The sequence below is a fragment of the Furipterus horrens genome, unplaced genomic scaffold (genome assembly GCF_987537825.1).
Source record: "Furipterus horrens unplaced genomic scaffold, mFurHor1.1.pri manual_scaffold_3, whole genome shotgun sequence".
NCBI classification, from domain to species: Eukaryota; Metazoa; Chordata; class Mammalia; order Chiroptera; family Furipteridae; genus Furipterus; species Furipterus horrens.
Genome location: NW_028327173.1, coordinates 166,572,228 through 166,592,799, shown reverse-complemented (window position 1 = coordinate 166,592,799; position 20,572 = coordinate 166,572,228). Strand labels below are relative to the sequence as shown.

The 20,572-nt window shown below is 36.6% G+C and overlaps 1 protein-coding gene across 3 annotated transcripts in view; it reads left to right on the top strand.

Moving 5' to 3' along the window:
- Nucleotides 1–20,572, top strand: part of HERC1 (HECT and RLD domain containing E3 ubiquitin protein ligase family member 1) — a 182,888-nt gene that overhangs the window by 95,876 nt on the left and 66,440 nt on the right. For all 3 annotated transcript variants that reach the window (XM_090270740.1, XM_090270738.1, XM_090270739.1), the window contains exons 27-35: nucleotides 4,254–4,522; nucleotides 6,512–6,727; nucleotides 7,348–7,468; nucleotides 7,715–7,952; nucleotides 8,103–8,296; nucleotides 11,323–11,478; nucleotides 13,298–13,404; nucleotides 13,891–14,001; nucleotides 16,819–16,992. In XM_090270740.1, coding sequence (XP_090126866.1) covers nucleotides 4,254–4,522; nucleotides 6,512–6,727; nucleotides 7,348–7,468; nucleotides 7,715–7,952; nucleotides 8,103–8,296; nucleotides 11,323–11,478; nucleotides 13,298–13,404; nucleotides 13,891–14,001; nucleotides 16,819–16,992 — 1,586 coding nt within the window. The remainder of the gene's footprint in view (nucleotides 1–4,253; nucleotides 4,523–6,511; nucleotides 6,728–7,347; nucleotides 7,469–7,714; nucleotides 7,953–8,102; nucleotides 8,297–11,322; nucleotides 11,479–13,297; nucleotides 13,405–13,890; nucleotides 14,002–16,818; nucleotides 16,993–20,572) is intronic.

Here is a 20,572-nt window from a genome sequence, read left to right as displayed (position 1 = left end):
GTTTGTGAATTAAACAATGAAAATGTTCTTTGAATTTGAAATGAAATTGCTGCTTCCATTCACTCTAGTTAATGTTTCACAGTTTGTCCAACCTCTTGGTCCAAGGAAGCAATTATGGTAGAAACGGGTAAAGTAAAGTGAGTTCTTTAGAAGCATCAAAGCTAAATTCTAAAACTGAAAATGTCAAAAATTACTTTAAAAAAGAGACAAGCAAAACATATTTCTTCTTAGTACGTCAGTGGTAATATGAAATTTGTGCTCATTAAACACTTATGAACTACATACCAAATGCCAGGCATTATTCTCATCACTTCAAACATATTAACTTATTTAGTTCTCATAACAGCTTGTCAAAACTTTTGATAAAACCTGTTGGTGTTTTGGTACTTTGACATATATTTAAAAGATTTGCTGTGATTGTGCAGAACTGAGTTTCTCCTTTTCTGAAAGGCTATACTCTTTTTGCAGATACTTAACTTCAGTTTTTATATTTAAGCTGAAGCTGATACTGGAAAAACTGGTTGGGGGGAAAATGGTGGGGATACCAACGCAATAATTTAATTAGCAACATCAGGAATCTTATTAGTTAAAATACTATATGGTTTGATTTTTTTTTTTCCCACCCTAGTTCTTTAAATATTTCCAGTTTTATTTTAGCAATAAAACCCTAAAACTATATTTATCAACATGTGTGTTTCATGGTGCAGCATGTATGGGTGAAGTGCCATTTATATCTGCATTTCAAATTAGATTATATAAAGAAGAGCAAATGTAAATGTTGTTTTCTGTATCATATTTCTTCTTTTGTCTTCTGATTCTTGTGTGGTAGTGTATTTACTCCTTTTTGGCCAGTTGAGCCCCAGAAAAAAGAAGATCTTCAAGCAAGTACATGATGGCATGTTTAATTTTTTTTCCTTTTAGCTTGCCTACATATTTTATGGTTTATAAAGTATGTATTGCAGCTCTGCCATGTTCATTTTGAAAATTCCATTTAAGAACCAGAGTTGTAAGGACAAGTAAACAATCTCAAAAATTTCTTGTTGGACTTTATATTTTCTTTTTATAATAGGTGACTCTGAATTAATATTAAGTAAGAATTGGGCTTAGTCACAATTACTCTATACAAGCTTTTGATATGCTTTTCAGACACAGTATTTTCTATATTCAAATAAAACAATATAGAACAAACCAAAATTAACCATGTTATAATTTTTTAAGAATTTAGAGTTCTTTCATCTCTCATTTTCATTCTGTAAGTTTTTGTGTTTTGAAGTATTTTTTATATCAGCCTAATGCTTTACTGTAATACTTTCAGATAAGTGTCTTTTCTATTCCTTCTTATATTTTAGTCATGAAAAGTTTTGTTTGGATCATATACCTAATAAGTTCTGTCCTTTAAATTAGGGGTCAGCAAACTGGACATGGGCCAAATTTGGCCTGCCACCTTTTTTTTGGTGGTGGTGAGGTGGTGGTGTGTAAATAACATTGTTGGAACACAGCTATACTCATTTGTTTATGTATTGTCTGTGGCTGCTTCCACACTACAACAGCAGAGTTAAGTCTTGCAGCATAGACTTTCATCACCCACAGAACCTAAAATATTTCTGGCTCTTTACAGAAAAAGTTTGCTGACCTTTGCTTTAAATTGTAGAGAGGATTTATAATAATTTGGGCATTGGCCATCCATTCCAAAGAATATTTTGGAGTATATTAAAGCAATTCACTGTGTATTCTTCATTATTGAACCTTTAGTGTGGGCAGGCAATTGAAATATCTATGGGTCAATGACTTGTGAGTTGATTGCTAACAGGAAATGTAAGATAACTTCCCATAAAATTAAGGAATTAGTGTTAATAAATTAGTAGATCAGTTTCTCTGGACATCTCTTTTCTCAATTTCAAGAAAATTGGACAAGATAATCTTTTAGATCTCTTTACTTTGTGATTCTAACACTAACTCATTCATATATATATATATATATATATTTCATTTTGAAAAGTAGTTTGTAAGTGATGGAAAGAGAATTTTTTATTTTGAAATTTTATATTGAACAAACAAGCTCAATGCAAAGAGCAAAAAAACTATCATTTGTAAGTTAAGGATAAGTCTAGATCTGAATATGGAGTGCTTAAGTCAATGGAAAATGATTTTTTACATTAACCCTTTCTTTATTCTTTAAATATTTTTAATTTAATACATTATTCTTTGGATTTTTATTCTTTTCTGTTTTACATGAAAAAATATTAAGGTATTTAATTTGGGGAATTTTTCTGGTTGATTATTTTCCATGTTCAGTGAAACTGAATATTTAGCATTTTAAAAATAGTTTTTAATTGTATTTTTTGCATTACCATTTATCACCCAGCATTTTTTAAATTATTATAATTTTATTTATTTATTCATTTTTTAGAGAGAGGGGAAAGGAGAAAGAGAGGGAGAGAAACATCACTGTGTGGTTGCCTCTCACGCGCCCCCAGCTGGGGACCTGATGTGCAACTTAGTCATGTACCCTGACTGGGAATTGAACCAGTGACACTTGGTTCACAGGCTGATGCTCAATCCATTGAGCCACAGCAGCCAGGGCTCACCCAGCATTTTTTAATCTTAATAATTCTTGGTAAAAAATGGAGGACAGATAAGCCATATATTCTTTGCCATTCTAAATTATTTAGTAGAATGCATGTAATTATTTTGTATTTACTTTCTAATATATTAGCTGCCTGTTACGAGTTTCTGTGTTTGATTTTGCAGTACTGGAACCCATGTAATAGTTCAAAAATAAGTTATGTAGTTAATATTGTGTTAGTTCATTTTCTTTGTGGGCATTAGTGTTTAGGTAGTTCTCTTCCCAAATCTTATCCATCTAGTTATGTAACAAATATAATTTTTGTAATGCATAATTTTTTGGCTATGTTAAGATTTATTTCTAATAAGAGAAATTTGGTATATTCACACATTAGGATATTACATATCACTCAAACAAATGAACCATGGCTACATGCAATAATGCGACTGAATATTAGCAATATAATATTGAATGAAAAGAGTATGTCCTATATATAAAAAATGATACTTTTTTATAAAGTCAAAACAACTAAAACTAAACTTCATTGTTTCAGGAATATGTAAATGATAAAATAATATTTGACAACAATAAAACCAAAGGAATGATAAATCCAGGCTTAGGGATAGTAAAAATGTTAGGTAGGAGGAAATAGGGGGAGATAGGTTGGAGGAGGAAGAGGTAGATACAAGTTACTGTTAGTTTTCTAGTTCTTGTGTTCACATTTATTATAAATAAATATAAATACAAAAGTAGGGTATGTATGGACCAATGATGAGAGTATATCATGAGCTAAGGATTAAATCTAATTCATATACCTGAGATCAGTTAAATTAAATAAGACAAAGCTTGTAAGAATTGGACATTTATATATTTATTTAAAGCTGATATTGCCATATAACTTAGACAGTAGTTGTGTTCAAACATATTAACATTTTTGCTGTCTAAATACTTTAGCCTAGAAAATGCCCACTGGCAAAATTAATGGTGTATTTAGCAACTATTGTGAACCACTTGGTAATTTTATATAACTATAATTTTATGGTAAATCTTGCATATTGTCTGTGAAACTGCTTTCTCTATATAGGAGTTTCACAATGTCCAATAAATATGCATATGACACAGTGAAAGTGTTTCTTATATTAATGAAACCCAAAGGGTGATGTTTGTGTCTCCTTTTTATGTAAGTTTACTTGCCCTTCTATATTCATTTTTGGTGCTATTTTATTGCAGATATGTAGACACTTTGCATAGTCTTAACTTATTTGCAATGATATGTTCAATCAGATAGTCCTATTACTCGTAGGTCTTACCAGCAGTGTCCTAAGTGCCTTGTTCCTTTTTGTTCATAAATGAGGGTCTGGTTTAATACTGCAGAGCATTTTAAGCTAAGCATTTTGAGAGCAGCTTCTGCCTTTCTTTTCCTTGTGGCAGCGTGTTGCTAAAGCGCTTTCAGAGACACTGGTACATCGAACAGGGCTTTTCTTTTATTTTGTTACATTGCTATGTTTTTTGTTTTGTTGTTTTACCAAAGCATTTTGTTCAGATCCACTTAATGCATGCATGTGTTCAAGTTTAAGTATCCATTTCTCACCAGTTGGTATGGTAGCAGCACCCAGCACTCATCTAGTTTCAGATTGTATGCTCTACTTGTTTGCCATTGATGCATGTTTGTTCTGTTTGTATGTAGGTCCTATGCACAGTCAGTTGGAATCCCTGAGCGACTCTTGGGCTCGCCTGAAACATAGCAGAGACTGGTTGTGCAACTCCTCTCATTCCTTTGAGTCTGATTTTGATCTTACCAAGTCTTTGGGAGTTCACACTTTGATTGAAAACGTTGTAAGCTTTGTGAGTGGAGATGTGGGGAATGCCCCAGGCTTTAAGGAGCCAGAGGAAAGTATGTCTACAAGTCCCCAGGCCTCCATCATTGCAATGGAACAGCAACAGTTAAGGGCAGAAGTAAGTATTTGATATTTACTCCTGTGAGGGCCTATGGAAACAAACTAAACCACTGAATATACAATTGTAGGGAAAACTTTTCCTTTTCTTCTGCTCCTTGCCCCCTTTCTGCCACCTGAATGTTTGATGTCATTATCTTAACTGTAACAGCGTGATATTTTATTTGAAGTGGACACAGTGCATTTTTAATTGCTATCTGTTAGAACAAGATACTCTAGTCATAAGTCTTGACTTGTCTCCTAGAAACTAGAATGAGACTGGCTGGTGACCATATGAATCTCTTCTCCATTTTTGACTCATTTATCTTCATTTAAAAAGGGTTAAATTAGAACACCATAGTAATAATGATGAATGGTAAAATTAGGGAGCAGAAATTTAAGGAGACACAGGATGTCTGCATAACCTCAAAGTATTTCCCTTGAAATATTTATTAATTATTGTGGTTTTAACGTGTCCACAAGTTCTTTGATACTTGTTTTTCCAGAAGCTGGAACTTAACTCCTCCTTCTCTTGAGAGAAAGCTGGTCTTAGTGCTCAGGGCTAACAAACAGTATGAAAAGGGAAAAAAATAGTTATTTTACCTTGCAGAAACCTGGCAGACATCACTCTGAACAAGTGATCAAGAGTAATATTACCAGTAATAAGATGGTGGTATCCTATACCCCGATAATGTTATGAGAGGACTTTAAAGTGTTCCCCCAATCTGTAACTCTGGTTCAATGATAAGAAAACATCAGACATCCCCAAATTGAGGGACATTCTGTGAAATACGTGAACGGCTCTTCCAAAGTGTCAAGATCAGGAAAAACAAGGAAAGACAGAAACTGTCACAGACTAAAGGAGGTTAAGGAGATGTGACAATTAAATGCAATGTGATATCCTGGATTAGATCCTGAAACAGAAAAGGAGTATTATGAGGAAATTGGTGAAGTCCAAATGAAGTCTTTGGTTTATAGTCAGTAGTGTTGTACCAATGCTAATTTCTTAGTTCCGGTAAAATGGACCATAGTTATATTAACATTAGGGGAAACTAGAGGAAAGATATACCAGAACTCTCCATACCATCTTTAAAACTGTTCTGTAAATGTAAAATTATTTTAAAATAAAATTTTAAAACAGGAGGGTAGGTTCATTGACTGTAGTGGTACATATTGTCCTCCTAGGGAAAATAGAGCCAGAAGTTCAAGAGAACCACAGAGAAACTTGTCAGATATACGTCTCACTTGTATGTGGGATGTAAAACTGAAAGCAACAAGTGCTCAAACAAGAAAAACAAACAAAATTCATAGACACAGTCAACAGTGTGATGGTTACCAGAGAGAAGGGGGGTGGGAGCGTCATAAAGGGTGAGGAGGGTCAAATATATGATGACGGAAGAAGATCTGACTTTGGGTGGTGGACACACAATGCAGTATACAGATGATGTATCATAGAATTGTACACTTGGAAACTGTAATCTTATTAACCAATATCACGCCAATAAATTTAATTATAAAAAATAAACTGCTATTTCTTGAACTAAAAGGTATTCATTCTGTATAATTTTTTATAAATAAAGGAAGCAATAACTACAACCTTGCAGATTTGAAACCTTCACATATACCTCTTCATGAGCATCAGAATAACTTTGTGAGTAGATTACTGAAAGCACTATTAGCCTCATTTTGCATATAAAGAAACGGAGACTCAGAAAGTTAAGTGAGGTTCTTAAGGCCACACAGGATGTGACAGTCTAACCTTGAAACCAGGTCTCCTACATCCAAATCTACTACTTTTCACATTGTACCGTGTAGCCTCTTTTGTACTATAGTATGCTTACAGAATTGCTGAAGATATTTTGATTTTAAAAATAAATATTCATCTTAATGAAATAGATTCCTAAGAAATGTTAGAATTTTCTGTGGTCTATAATATATCTGATCTACAGAGTTCCTTTGTGTCTCAGTTCAGTGAAGAACTCTGAACTATGTTTATTTTACTTTTTTCAAGCTTCGCTTAGAGGCACTTCACCAGATCCTTGTCTTATTATCTGGAATGGAGGAAAAAGGCAGCATCTCTCTGGCAGGAAGCAGGTCGAGCCCAGGCTTCCAGTCGTCCACACTGCTCACGTCTGTGAGGCTGCAGTTTCTAGCAGGGTGTTTTGGTTTAGGCACCGTTGGACACGCAGGAGCCAAAGGGGAGAGTGGCCGACTGCATCACTATCAGGTAGGTGACAATGACACCTTGTAATATATTCAGATTTTAACCACCATTTTACAAAACCAGTTTAAAAATGCTAACCTTTTTGGTGTTTAAGACTGAAATTTAAAAAATATAAAGACTTTTAGATAACTCTTAAAGATATCTCATTGGTTTAGTTTCCTGAGTAATAGCATTATAGTTGGGGTTAGTTGAGCCATTGTATTGTACTTTCAGATTCTCTACTGGCTTAGTTTTATTAAACCTTAACCAAATTTGATAGAGATAGGTCTGAGTTGGGATTGGGTGCTTGGGAGGATGAGTTTCTAGGATTTACATTTTAGACTTACTCATCCTGTCTAGATTCTCTGATTGCTTAAAAAAAAATTTATGTTGTCTTTATGTCTTTCATAATTATAGAGGAAAATCTGCTTTGCTGTAAAGGAGAAGGATATAGAATCAGGAATTATCAATTTAAAAATAAATTTATTTTAAAACTTTTGTATACTGAAATGTACTAAATAATTAAAAACCACCACAGGGCTCTAGCAGATAGGTAGACTAAGGCAAAAATGCTATTACTTTTATTTGGGCAAAAGGTGTTATTGTTGCTAATAGAAAAAATAAATTTTTATGTTGTAATTCAGGATGGGATCAGAGCAGCTAAGAGAAATATACAGATTGAAATCCAGGTGGCTGTGCATAAGATTTATCAACAATTGTCTGCTACCCTGGAGAGAGCCCTGCAGGCAAATAAGCATCACATTGGTGAGTAACTGCTCCTGCAAATATACAAGATGCAAGTTTATTTGGTCTGAGGTTATGCTATATAGTTAACTTTCTATACCTTGTGTTTGACATTAAGAGATCAACTGACAGGTAAAGAATAAATATTTGAAAATGTAACAGTGTTCCATATTAATATTTATATTTTAGAATATGGTTCATTTTCGTAAATGCTTTATTTACTTGTGAAAGATTCTCAACTGTCTTTCTTTCTTCTTTTTATTTTAGAAGCCCAGCAGCGTCTCCTTTTGGTTACAGTGTTCGCCCTGAGTGTTCACTATCAACCAGTAGATGTCTCTTTGGCAATTTCCACTGGCCTGCTAAATGTATTGTCGCAGTTATGTGGCACAGACACTATGTTAGGACAGCCCCTGCAGTTGTTGCCAAAGACGGGTGTTTCTCAGCTTAGCACAGCTTTAAAAGTGGCTAGTACAAGATTGCTCCAGATTCTAGCCATCACTACAGGGTGAGCATTGTAGATGTCTTGGTAGAACTGTGTTGGGTCTCATCATTCTACATTTTAGTAATTCCCATTTCCCCCTAATTTCCTTTATGTATGTACGTATAACATTTGCTCTTCTGTGTTACTAAATTTTTTCCCTGTTATTTCATTTAGGACCTATGCTGATAAACTGAGCCCCAAGGTAGTTCAATCCTTGTTGGATCTACTCTGTAGTCAGTTGAAGAATTTGTTGTCCCAAGCTGGTGTACTACTTATGGCATCTTTTGGAGAAGGGGAAGGAGAAGAAGGTGCCGAAGAAGAAAAAAAAGTTGACTCCAGTGGAGAAACTGAGAAGAGAGATTTTAGAGGTATCGTAATCCTTTTTCTCTGTCATTATTTACACGCATTGAGTCTTCATTGTGTATATATCATTAGAATGTATACTTCATTTTGTTGAGGCACGGAAGGATTTTTATTCATTTAGAAAGCCTCTTTCTCTTCAAATATGTATGATATAGATGAGTTTCTGACTGAACCTTCTTTTCTCAGTCTGTTAAACTTGATGTAGTGACCATACTGTTCTCTGGGTTTAGCCTCTTCTTGGCTATTCTGGCTCTAGAACCTAGAGTTTCTATATGACTGATTCCCCAGGATATGTTTTCTTAGCATCTGATCCTGACAACCTGTCTCTAACCACACTTTTGGCTTAAGTGTTCCCCCAAGACCAAGGGTTTTATTACTTGAGAACTGGGTTAGAATTAGAGGAGCTGAACTTCCTGCCAGGCTGCTCTGTATCCTAGTCACTAAAAAAATTCTACTTTTAGGCATTGTTGTAATATGATCATCTACTTACAGCTTTAAAAAACTATAGTGAACATTGTATTTCAGTAAGTTTAATTTACTTTAACCAATTGCAGCCTGAACAGAACCACCATGTATGTCTGTTACATAACTAAGGGGATAAAGGTTTAAAAATTAGTCATTTATTTTAAAATATTTTATGAAATTACCATGTCTTATTATCATGATAATCTCTTGAGCCCTTAAATCCTTTCTGGATTAGACAGATAGACAGGTTGGCAGACAGACAGGATGGATAGATAGACAGCCAAAAGGAAGGATGATGGATGGATGGATGGATAGATGGAGAGCAAGCTCCTTAACCATTCTGTGCCCTAATTCCTGCATCTATAGAACAAATCTCCAGCTTGTTATGAGGATTAAATAAGTTAATATATGTAAAGCACTTAGAGCAGTGTCTGTTACGTAGTGTATAGATAGGTGGGTGAATAGACAGAATACCTTGGGGTTACAAAAGTGATTAACTATTGTCTCTGTCTTCAAGGACCTTCTAGGGTAATGAAGGAGGCAGACATGTAAACAATAATTACAGTGTAATACAGGAAACTCATAAAAAATAGCTAAATCCCTTAAGTCAGAATCTAGGAGGATGTATGAGGACTACTTTTTAGTTCCAGAGGCTGAAATGTGGCAAGTTTTTTCTTCCTATTTATAGAATACAGTGCTTATAGAAAGAGCATGGGCACACGCAACAAGGTATGATAAATAAAAACAAGCATTTAATGCTACCTCCTGTCCTCCTGCAATCTAGTGGTGGATACAGGGCTGCTAAGGTGATAGTTTCTCACCACTCTGTGCTCAGTGTTGCACATGTGAACAGCAGGGAAGACATATTAACTTCTCAGCCAATAGGTGCCCAAGAAAACTGGATCCTTCCATGTGCAGAGAAGAATGAAACAGTTCTTCTGTGAGTGAATTTCAGAAGGTGGAAAAGCAGACTGAATTCATGTCCACTTCCCTCAGGTGATCTGGAGAGAAGGCCATTATACCCCTTGATTTATGGGGATGGCTGGGAGTGAGTCTGATTCTAAGCATCCCTGGCCAGGTGTTCAAAGGCAGGCTGCCCTCTAAAATTCTTAACTGAAAGATACACCTTTATTTCAAAAGTATTATTGAAAATAAAATACAAACTGTATCAGGTTCTATCAACAAGCTTTATATAAAAGGTCTCCAGGCTTTAATTAATTTAATTACCTTAGTATCTTGTTACAGACATACTTGCTGAGAGTAATGGAGGGTGTGTAGGATGGATGCCTCATAGAAGAGATTTTCCCAGGGCTCTCTACCAAAGGGGAAAACTTCGTAGAAGAGGTAGCTTTTGAACTGGATGTTGGAGGCATATGTAGGAACAAGGTTGGAGTAAGATATCTGGGTACCCAGGGCAGGCTAATAGTTTTATATTCTTCAAACTAATATTATAAAAATTTGCTTAATAGCATTTAAGTAAAGAAGAGGTAAATACTGTGTAGAAGAAATGTAGAGGAGTTCTTAGCTTTTTCTCTCTTATTATCCCTAGCAGTTTAGCTCTGTCATACACTTGCACACTCATCTCAGCAAAACATAAGCTTTCTAGTTTATTAGAAATCTCTGAAGATAGATTACTGGCCATCTAAGCATGCCCTTGGTGGTGGTGGTTGGGCGGGGTGTGGGGGGTGCCTTTCTGTCACAAGTGACGTGTTTTTCTTAATTTGATATGCCAGGATCTTCCTGAAAGAAGTGCTGTATATAATGTTCTTCCAGTTGTTACGATTTTCCATGTTTTAGTGCCCCAAAGGGATTGACTCTCTGGGCAGCTGCCCCATTGGCACACTTTCCCCACGCTCTGGGTGGGACTTTGCCAGGATAAGGAGGTACAACAGGTGTTGGATGATGAGGGAACATGGTGTGTTACAGAAAGAAGATAGTTCTCTGCCTTCAAAATGCAGAGGGAGGAGGGAAACTATCAGGTAATAAAAGAGGCTGGTGCTGATGCTGGTAGAAAAGCTGGAAATTTGGTAGGGCAAATTTGTGTGAAAAATCTTATGGATTTTGAGCTCAGGCAAACCAGACTCAGGCCTAGAGATTTGCTTCTTTGTAGAATCTGAAAACACAGTCTTTTTTAGAGATGTGATTCTTATTTTGATGGGGGACGGTTTCTGAACTTTTTGAAAATGCGATTAAATTTGTGAACTCTTTTACTAGGCAAATGCACGTACGTACACAATTTTTTTATGCATCTCCTTCAAATTCTATTCAGATTTGGGTAGGAGAACTATTGTTTTTTAGAATAGCAATAAAAAAATAAATAAAACCAAGTGTACATGCTTTATTCTGGTGATACACTAATGTACAGCGATGTAAAATTTTTAAGTTTGGCTTTATTTTCTGTCCTTTTCCCGTTCTGTTCTTTAAATTTAAAAAATTCAGCAGCAGACAACCTAGATTTTAAATTTAGATTTGTGCTTACTGCAATCTAAATGTAAGTCATTTGATATAAGACTTTCCTCTTCGTTGGCTTTTGATTGTGATGTAAACTTGTCTCTTCACTTTTTAGCTGCTCTTAGAAAACAGCACGCAGCCGAACTGCATCTGGGGGATTTTCTAGTTTTTCTTCGCAGAGTTGTATCTTCAAAAGCAATTCAATCAAAAATGGCTTCCCCAAAGTGGACAGAGGTGCTTCTGAATATAGCATCTCAGAAGTGTTCTTCAGGTATGTGACCTTTGACTTGTTTTGGAGTATTTTTATACACCATGCGTGTTTGAGTCAGATAATGCCAGATTTTAACAACATTGAATACATGACCTTGATTTTGACACTTTTTTTTTTTCTTGTTTTCTAAGTACTTATTAATAAAAAGAAAACTCATTTCAGGTGTAAAAATTGATAGGAATTAATAATAGAGAAGGTAGCCCTGGATAATGTCAAGAATTTAATTGAGAACTTGACTCTCTTTGTTCAGATTACAGTAATAAAAATAAGCAGAGAACATCCTGTTTAATATGATAATTTGGCACAAATTTTTACCTCTCTTCTTGGATTATCAGAATACAAATCGGAAGACAAAACAAAATGCAATTCTGAATTTTGTCCATTCTCTCTTATCATGATATGATTTCCGTGCTTTGATTTTAACTTCTCATTGTGTGCTGTTTATGAAAGTTCTGTATAATGAACTTAATTCCTGGTTCTTAGCCAAAAAGTCTAGTCAGTCTTTTTCTAGTCTGTATTTTTTTATCGTGGTAAAATATACATAAAATAAAATTTACCGTTTTAACCACTTAATTGTACATTTTAGTGACATTCACAGTGTCGTTCAACCATTATGAATCTCCATTTCCAGAACTTTTTTATCATCTTAGTTTTTAAAATATGCAAAAAATAATGTAATCTTCCATCATGTTATTTTATATGTACATGTTCTCAGTATACTTACTAGTTTTTCTTAACTAGTATAACTTACAACAGCTTTTTTTCTACTTAATCAAAGGAATTTATGATATAGATTAAGGTCTTAGAGCTTAAAGAAAAATCAGATATCCACTTATTTTCAATTGGTTTTATTGTAGTAATGGATATAAAAAGTAGTATCAGTATCCTGCCTCTACCTTTGCTTACTTGAAAAGAGCATACACTGCTTACTCCCATCAACCCTAACAGGCTCTTGGCGGCAGTCAGGGTGTGGATAGAGAAGAAGCAATGAAAGGGTATGAATAAGCCTTAGCTTTAGACATTATCAGACCTGTTCAAGATTCTACCTCTGCCTCTGCTGAGCTGTGTGGCTTTGGTCCAGTTACTTTTATGAGCCTCAGTTTCTTCAGTAAAATCAGGATATGATGTAGGATTTATGAGGGCCAACAGAGTTAATGTGTTTGAAATTCATAGCACAGTACCTGGCACACATAGTTATTATAGTGCTATTCCTTTTATATATACAGAAGTCCCTCTCTATATCGCAGTTCACTTATTGCGACCTCACTGTATCGCAGGATTTTTAAAACTATTATATTTAATTATTTATCATGGATTTTTTGCTATATCACAGGATTTTGTGGTACTATATACGTATGTTGTTAAAGTTACGTAGGTTTAAGAGTGTAGAATATGTTTAAGAACATAACTAGTGTTTATAAAAGTGTGAAAAAGGTTAATAAGGGAGTGGGAAAGGTTAATAAGGGACTGGGAACGGTTTTTAAGTGTGTGGGAAGGGTTTATAAAGCCTTAAAATATATATAAATACCAAAATAAATGTAAGGCTCCTACTTCGCGGATTTTCACCTATCACAGGGGGCTCTAGAACTTAATATCTGCAATAAGTGAGGGAATATTGTACATAAAAACGGAAACAAACATTAATATTGATATACCTTAATGGGTACGGGATGAGTCCAGAATTATTGTGTTAAGAGATTGAAGTCCATTCTACCCATAAATGCTTAGCAGACTCAGAATATTTTTTCAAGAAGCTCATTTGAACTTTAAGTCAGAGTGATATCACATTGATAATAAGATAATTTCTTTTCTCCTCCAGGTATTCCTCTAGTTGGTAACTTAAGAACAAGGCTCCTTGCACTTCATGTCCTTGAGGCTGTACTACCAGCTTGTGAATCTGGTGTAGAAGATGATCAAATGGCCCAGGTTTCTATTTTTAAAGTTGTTAGAAAATGTTTTTGACATCCACAACATAATTCAGCCGAAATCTAACTTATAGTCTCTTTAGTTGTAAATGTATCATTTATTCAGTAGCAAAACTTTCACTTCTGAGATTCCTTTCTTTATAATTTCATCTCCAAGCAAGGAGAAAGAGAAATGAAATAATGGGGTTTAAGAAGGAGGGAAATAGTGAAATTTCTTACTAGTTTTGGGCATCCACAGAGAAATGTGTGAGGTTGCTTGGCTGATTCAGAGGTCTATGTAGTGAGGCAAAATGTGCGTTAATGATCTATCTTTCTTTAAAAAAACAAAAAAAGATATTTTAACTTACAACCATCCAAAGTATCTGTTGGACATTGATATCATCAGATGTCACAAGTGATTTAGGATTATAGTTGAATGATTTTATCTTTTTTTAAACTTAGAATTACCCTTTACAAGTTTTATCATTCTTTTTCCTTCAATAAATAGGTTGTTGAACGCTTATTTTCCCTTCTGTCGGACTGTATGTGGGAGACACCCATTGCTCAGGCCAAACATGCTATTCAGATCAAGGAAAAAGAACAAGACATAAAATTACAGGTAACCAATTCCTCCAAAAGCTATTTTTAGACACCACAAGTGAATATCCTGTCTCTGGATTCCTTCTCCTCTGAGGGACCTTGTTCTATCAGTTACTCTGTTTCCTCTCTGCATTCTATCTCTTCCTCTCCACTGGTTCCTTACCCTCATGTTATAACCATCTCTCATTCCCACCCTCCCAAGTCCTTTTTTAATTCATGAAGCCTTCCTGTCTTCTCTGTTGTCCTTCATGGCTAAGCTTCTCAGAAGAGTAATCTTTTTTTTTTAAGTATATTTTATTGATTATATTGTTACAATAGTCCCAATTTTTTCCCCTTTGCTCCCTTCCGCACAGCACCCCTCCTCCCCCAACAACCCCCCCCAAGTCCATGCTCATGGGTCGTACATACAAGCTCTCCTGCCTCACTCTTTCATAATATTCTTCTTCTTTTTAAAAATTAATTAATTAATTAATTATTTTAACAATAAAAAATAACGATCCCTCCCTCTCAGACTTAAGACCCTTTATAATCTTATAAAGGACAATGGGCGAAGGTCTTGAGCTTCTCTAGCTGCTTCAAGCTGGACATGGTTGTCGTCATACCTACCCTTGGGTCCAGAAATCCCTAATAAGAGTGGGGGTGTAGCGGGGAGGGTGGCCTTCCCACACGGGGAAGGATCGTGCAGACTCCAGGTCAGTCGGCTATCCCTGGACAACGGCATGCTTGATTTAACAGGCTGGCATCCTTGTTGTATTCTGGAGGCAACAGATTTGGCAACAGGGTTAAAAGACATCATTCAATCCATAACCACTAGATGACAAAAGACAGGTATTAATTTTTCAATGTCCCACATTAGGGAAAAGAAAGGCTTCTTTGGAGGAAGGTGTGCCAGGTACATCTCACCTGTCTAAAACCCTTTTGCCCATTATACTTACTTTGGGCTGAGAGAAATATTTTAGGTTTCCCCCCTCTCAGACCTCTGGGCTCTTCTCAGAATAGTCGTCGTCGGCAGCCGTCCGTCTCGAGAGACGATGGTGTAGCTTCTTAAGAGTCTATCTGCACCACCGAGAATGGCTGTGCAGTCCGACTCGGGAGTGACACGGTATCTGTCTCCTCCCGTGTTAAATCGACATCTTGCGATGACACTGGAGTGTCCTCTCCAGTGAAGCTGAAGCTACAGAGCCTGGGCAGGGTGATATGGAGGGTCTGCTGTTGCCCATGCAGCAGACGCCCCCTCTCTTCGCAGCTGAAGGGTCCAAGGGAAAGACGGAGTCAATACAGCTTGGTTTCAGGTGCGCCGCAGGAGTTGCCGGTGTTGACTACAACGTCAAACCGCCTTAGGGACTCCGGCTCCGGATTTTCTGTTGGGGTTTACTCCCTTAGCCTTTCCCCTGAAGAGGTATGCCGCAAGGCAGCGGAGGTTTTTTGGAGTCAGAGTTTTCCTTCTCTGATGTGCCCTGACTGGAAGATCGAACCAGCGACACTTAGCTCGCAGGCCGACGCTCAATCCACTGAGCCAAACCAGCCAGGGCTCTCTCAGAATAGTAATCTTATACATATTTATCACTTTCTTTTCATTATCTCTTCAACCCAATTGTTTATCTTCCATCAAAGCATGAAAATTAAATGACACAGGTAAATGTTACGTGCTAAATCCAGTACACACTTTTTTGTCCACATCTTACTTGACCTCTTGAAACTCTAGCCTTCTGATGTTTTCAGAACACCACCTTTTCCTAGGTCTTCATATATCCTCTGCCAGTTCTTGATTCCTTCTGGAGGCATCTCTTCTTTGCTGCCACTTTTTCCTTACCTTCATCCCAAACTCTGGTGTTCCTCAGAGTTCTATCCTTAGCTTTTCCAGCAGTCAGTCACACCTACCTACATACATTGCTTTCCAAATTTTAGTGCTAGCCCAGGTGACTCCCTGAAACCTTTCCCCTTTTCTTTTTGTCCCCCACCTTTTAAAATTATATTTTATTGATTATGCTATTACAGTTGTCCTGATTTTTCCTCCTTCCCCCTTCTTCCACCCAGCACCCCCCACTCCCTCAGGCAATCCCCACCCCATTGTTCATGTCCATGTGTCATGCATTTAAGTTCTTTAGTTACTCCGTTTCCTATACTGTACTTTACATCCCCATGGCTATTCTATAGCTACCTATTTGTACTTCTTAATCCCCTCACCTGTTCACCTGTTCACCCCTTCACCCATTCCCCCACACCACTCTCCCATCTGGCAACCATTGAAATGCTCTCTGACCCATGATTCTGTCTCTATTCTTCTTATTTGCTTAGATTTTCTTTTTTAGATTCAGTTGTTGATAGATATGTATTTATTGCTATTTTATTGCTCATAGTTTTGATCTTCTTTCTAGATTCCTTTTCTGCCAATCTCATTCTCCAGACCTTCCACATTCCTTATAATTACTTTAAATCACTGAATTCTATTGTACCTTCACACCTTGACGTATGCTGTACATGCTGCCTTTCTCTCCTTGACCAGCTGCTAACTGCCCTCTCATCATTCAGGACTCAGCTCAGAAGTCATTCTCTTTTGAATGTTTACCTTACCCTTTACATGCATGTTTTATGTTGCTGCTATCCCTGTTGTGTAACTTCTGTTATCCTCTCATTACAATATTTATTTGTTTCTTTCTCCCCTAATTGTATTGTAAGCTCTTTATGGACAGTACCATGCTGTATTTATCATTATGTTTTCATTGTCTGTGCAGTAACTGGTATGTTTGTGGGTTCAAATCAAGAGTTTTAGAGTATATATTAACTGAGATCTGGGTTACTCCAGAATACTGACCGACTTCCTTTCTGGTGGAAGCAGGGAGAGTTGGAGGAAGAAGATGAGAATCTCCCTATACAAGAAGTATCCTTTGACCCAGAGAAAGCTCAGTGCTGCCTTGTAGAGAATGGACAGATTTTAACTCATGGCAGTGGAGGAAAAGGATATGGATTGGCATCAACTGGAGTAACTTCTGGTTGCTATCAGTGGAAGGTGCGTAGGATTCCAAGTAGTTTTTAGCATTTAGTCTTTTTTTTCCGTTTTCAGGTTCTTTTGAAAAAAGTATGGAATTACTTTTAAGAAATCATATGTAAATATTCTATCATTAGGTTAAGATGTTAACATAAACGGAAACTGAATTAAGGCTATGTGGGAACTCTTTTTTTTTCTTACATCTTCTGTAATTCTAAAATTACCTCATAAATTTTAAAATAATGTGTGTGATGTTTCTGTCTGGGAAAGCCCATTAGAGATTCAGTGCCCAAGATTCTTATGGGGTGTTGTTCATACACGCTCTGCCTGGTATATACTGAAAATTTAGATTCCCAGAAGGAAAGCAGGCATTTAATATAAATTATATTGTTGTACAAACAGTCCAGGTACAATAAGCCATGCTTATCAATTAGGGGAAGTTTTTATCAGTGTAGGGAACTGTATACCAGTCTAATTCCCAGATGCCAACCAAGGGTCAACATCACAAACAGACCTTTCTAAGAATAACCCTCTCTACTGTGTTAACTCCTTTTTTGTACAGTCTACACCCTTGGCTCTTGGCTACCATGTCTTTACAGTAAAATTATTAAGAATAGGTCTTTGTGTAACAGGGTGAGACCAACCTATAGTATCAAGTTCACTTATGCCTTTTAGGGGTCCTAGACTTATCCAGTTAAAACAAACATTATTAACTATAAATGTCTTTATTAAAAAGTCATGTTACTTTGTTCTTAAGTTTTTGTATTAACTTTTAAAAACTGGGTTAGGCATCAACTTAGCACAGCACAACTCTGGCCAGTCCAGGACTCAGGTTGTGTCCTGAGTGCATATAGAAGAAGTATAATCCATGGAAACAAAGTTTATAATTGTTAGGGACCCTTAATCAGGATGTATAGTAATCAGCCAGAACCAGTTAACAGGGTTCCAATGTGACTTCCTTACCCTTTTCCCAATGCGGTATGAATAATTTAGTTGAGTCCTTGGTTTCAGAGGGACTGCCTAAAGGCAGTGAGTTATAACATTTAGCTTATCTATGACATTAGTTTATCTGCCTTAAGAGTATGGATGAGCCTTGGCTGGTGTGGTTTAGTGGATTGAGCGTTGGCTTGCGAACCAAGTGTCGCTGGTTCGATTCCCAGTCAGGGCACATAACTAGGTTGCATGTCAGCCCTAGTTGGGGGCGCGAGTGAGAGGCAACCACACAGTGATGTTTCTCTCCCTCTCTTTCTCTTTTCCTCTCTCTTGAAAAATAAATAAAAATAAATAAACAGACAAATACATAATTAAAAAAAAAAGAGTATGGATGATACCTGGAGGTGTTCTTTGCAAAGTATAGGACCTGGGGCCACCCTCTGTCTTTCTGTACTCTGTCAGATTAGTGGAAGGCTCAACAGTCAGTTTGAATTTAAACTGCTTAAAACAGGCTTTGAGACAACATGGATATTTTTCCCCTTAGGAGGGGGTACAGTTCTGAAAAACAGAGATCATGAATGCCCTCCCCATTCCTCCACATTTCCCCAGGTCCTGGTTTTTGTTTTGTTCACCCTTATTCTAAAATCAGTCTGTCCCACTTAGTAATTATAACTTCAGACTTTCTCAGTCATTTTTTATTTTTCTCTAGACCTTTTGTTCAGGTGGGTTGGGTAGAAGAGAGACAAAAGAATTTTCACACAAAAACATTTTTGTGCAACTTAACCAAAAAAGTTAGGAATTGGTCAAAATTCCAATTAAAAAATTTTTTTTTCAAAATAGGTTTACCAATTTTTCTGCCTCCTTTTATCATAATTATTTGCCAAGTGTGCAGCCTAGAAAAGATCACTCACTGTCTTTCCAGGAAGAACTTCATCTACTAATGCATGTATATCAGAAGAAAGATGAGTCACTGAGTCACGTAGAGACAATCTATCAGTCTCTTGTGGCAAAATGCACTAAATCAAAATGCTGAACATAATAAGTTGATAGCAGTGGGACATCCCCAAGAAGAGGTTGAAAGTCTAATTTGTTAAGAGTGTTTGGAGGAGTCATGCTCCCTGTGGTATGCCCTCCTTCAAATTTCAGCTCTTGGTAGGAATTACAAGTTTGGAAGGCAGTCAGTTTCTATGGCAGAAATCTATTAGTTTCTATGCCAGAAATCTAAGAACAGGCCTTTCCCAGGGGCATTTGCAAGACACCCAGGCAGTCCAGCCATAAGCCATGATGTTTTCACAGTTTATGACACCACAGAGGAGTCCTAAATCTGTCATAATCCCAGAGTCTGAGTTTTATTCATTGGGCTGTGCCTTTAGTTGAGTACAATTCATGATGGGCTGAAATAGCCCATAGCAGGCAGTATCAGGTTTAAACTTAAGAGTCAGGTCAAGACAATTAGAATCTGTGAATTCAGGATTCTAGGCTTTCCCAAACTCTTTTTAAGCATTGTCAGCCTGAGAGTCCAAGTTTATCTACTCAAAAATAGGCACTTCAGGCTGGGAAATGATCAGTCAGCCTCTAAGGGTCCGACATCTGATTTTACAGGAAGTCACTGGCAACTAAAAACTTCTTTTTACAACTCTGAAAGTATATCCGCATGTCTCCATCTGGAGATTGCCACTCTTTTTATTTTGTCTCCCTTTTTCTAGAGTCTCCAATAGGTAAAAACCATAGCAAAAAATCATCAGTTATGGAGACTTATTTTGTTTCCAGTACTCGAAGAGTTTAAATTTCAGTCTCCCCACTGGTGGCAAAAAACAAGGAAGTTGTGTCCCACTAATACGTTTTCCTTTGCAGCTTTCACTGATCAGAATGATTTCTTAGTATTTATGAAGTTAGAAGCATATAAAAGTTGACATCTATTTTTATCATACATCCAGATGCAGTAGCCATAGAACAAAGCTGTTTTTTATAATTTACTTTCCCCCCACAGATCCCAAGTTTACTCAAACCCCTAGCCTAAATTTAGCCTTTACAGGGTTAATTGGTTAAACACGAGGTACTGCTACAGCAGTGGTAGTATCTAAGCTAAAGAAAATAGTTAGTCTTTAGTCTTTTTAAATCTTTGTTCTAGCCCTGTAAATTGATTTAATACTCCTTTTTCTCTCTTTTGGAGGAAAGAGCATCATGCACTTCTATATTTTTGGTTTACCCAAAACTCACCTTCAGGGATTTTTGAACTCTTTCCTTGACAACTGGAAGAAAGAGCAAATGCAAGCTAGTATTTATTCTTTGATACATCTAAAGTCCATTTATTGGGAATATTTGGGTTCTGAGAACAACAAAATTTCCCTTGGCTTCTCATTTTTTTCTCACTTTGGCTAGCAAGACCAAAAGCATCAGAGGATTCAGCAATCCAGCATTTAGAGGCTGATGATTTTCCAGCCTGAAGTGCATGTTTTTGGGGTCTGTTATTTTTTAATTTCATAAGGTAACTTTTACCTCTCACAGCAGATAACAACTGACTGCTGTTTTATAACATGTGTATAACTCCATAGCCATCAGGCACAGAGCTTTGAGCTTTGTCTTTCCCTACTTCTCTTTCCCCAAGTAACACTGCAACTATATTTTAATGAGTTAGTTTCTAGTGAATCCCATACTTGCCACCATG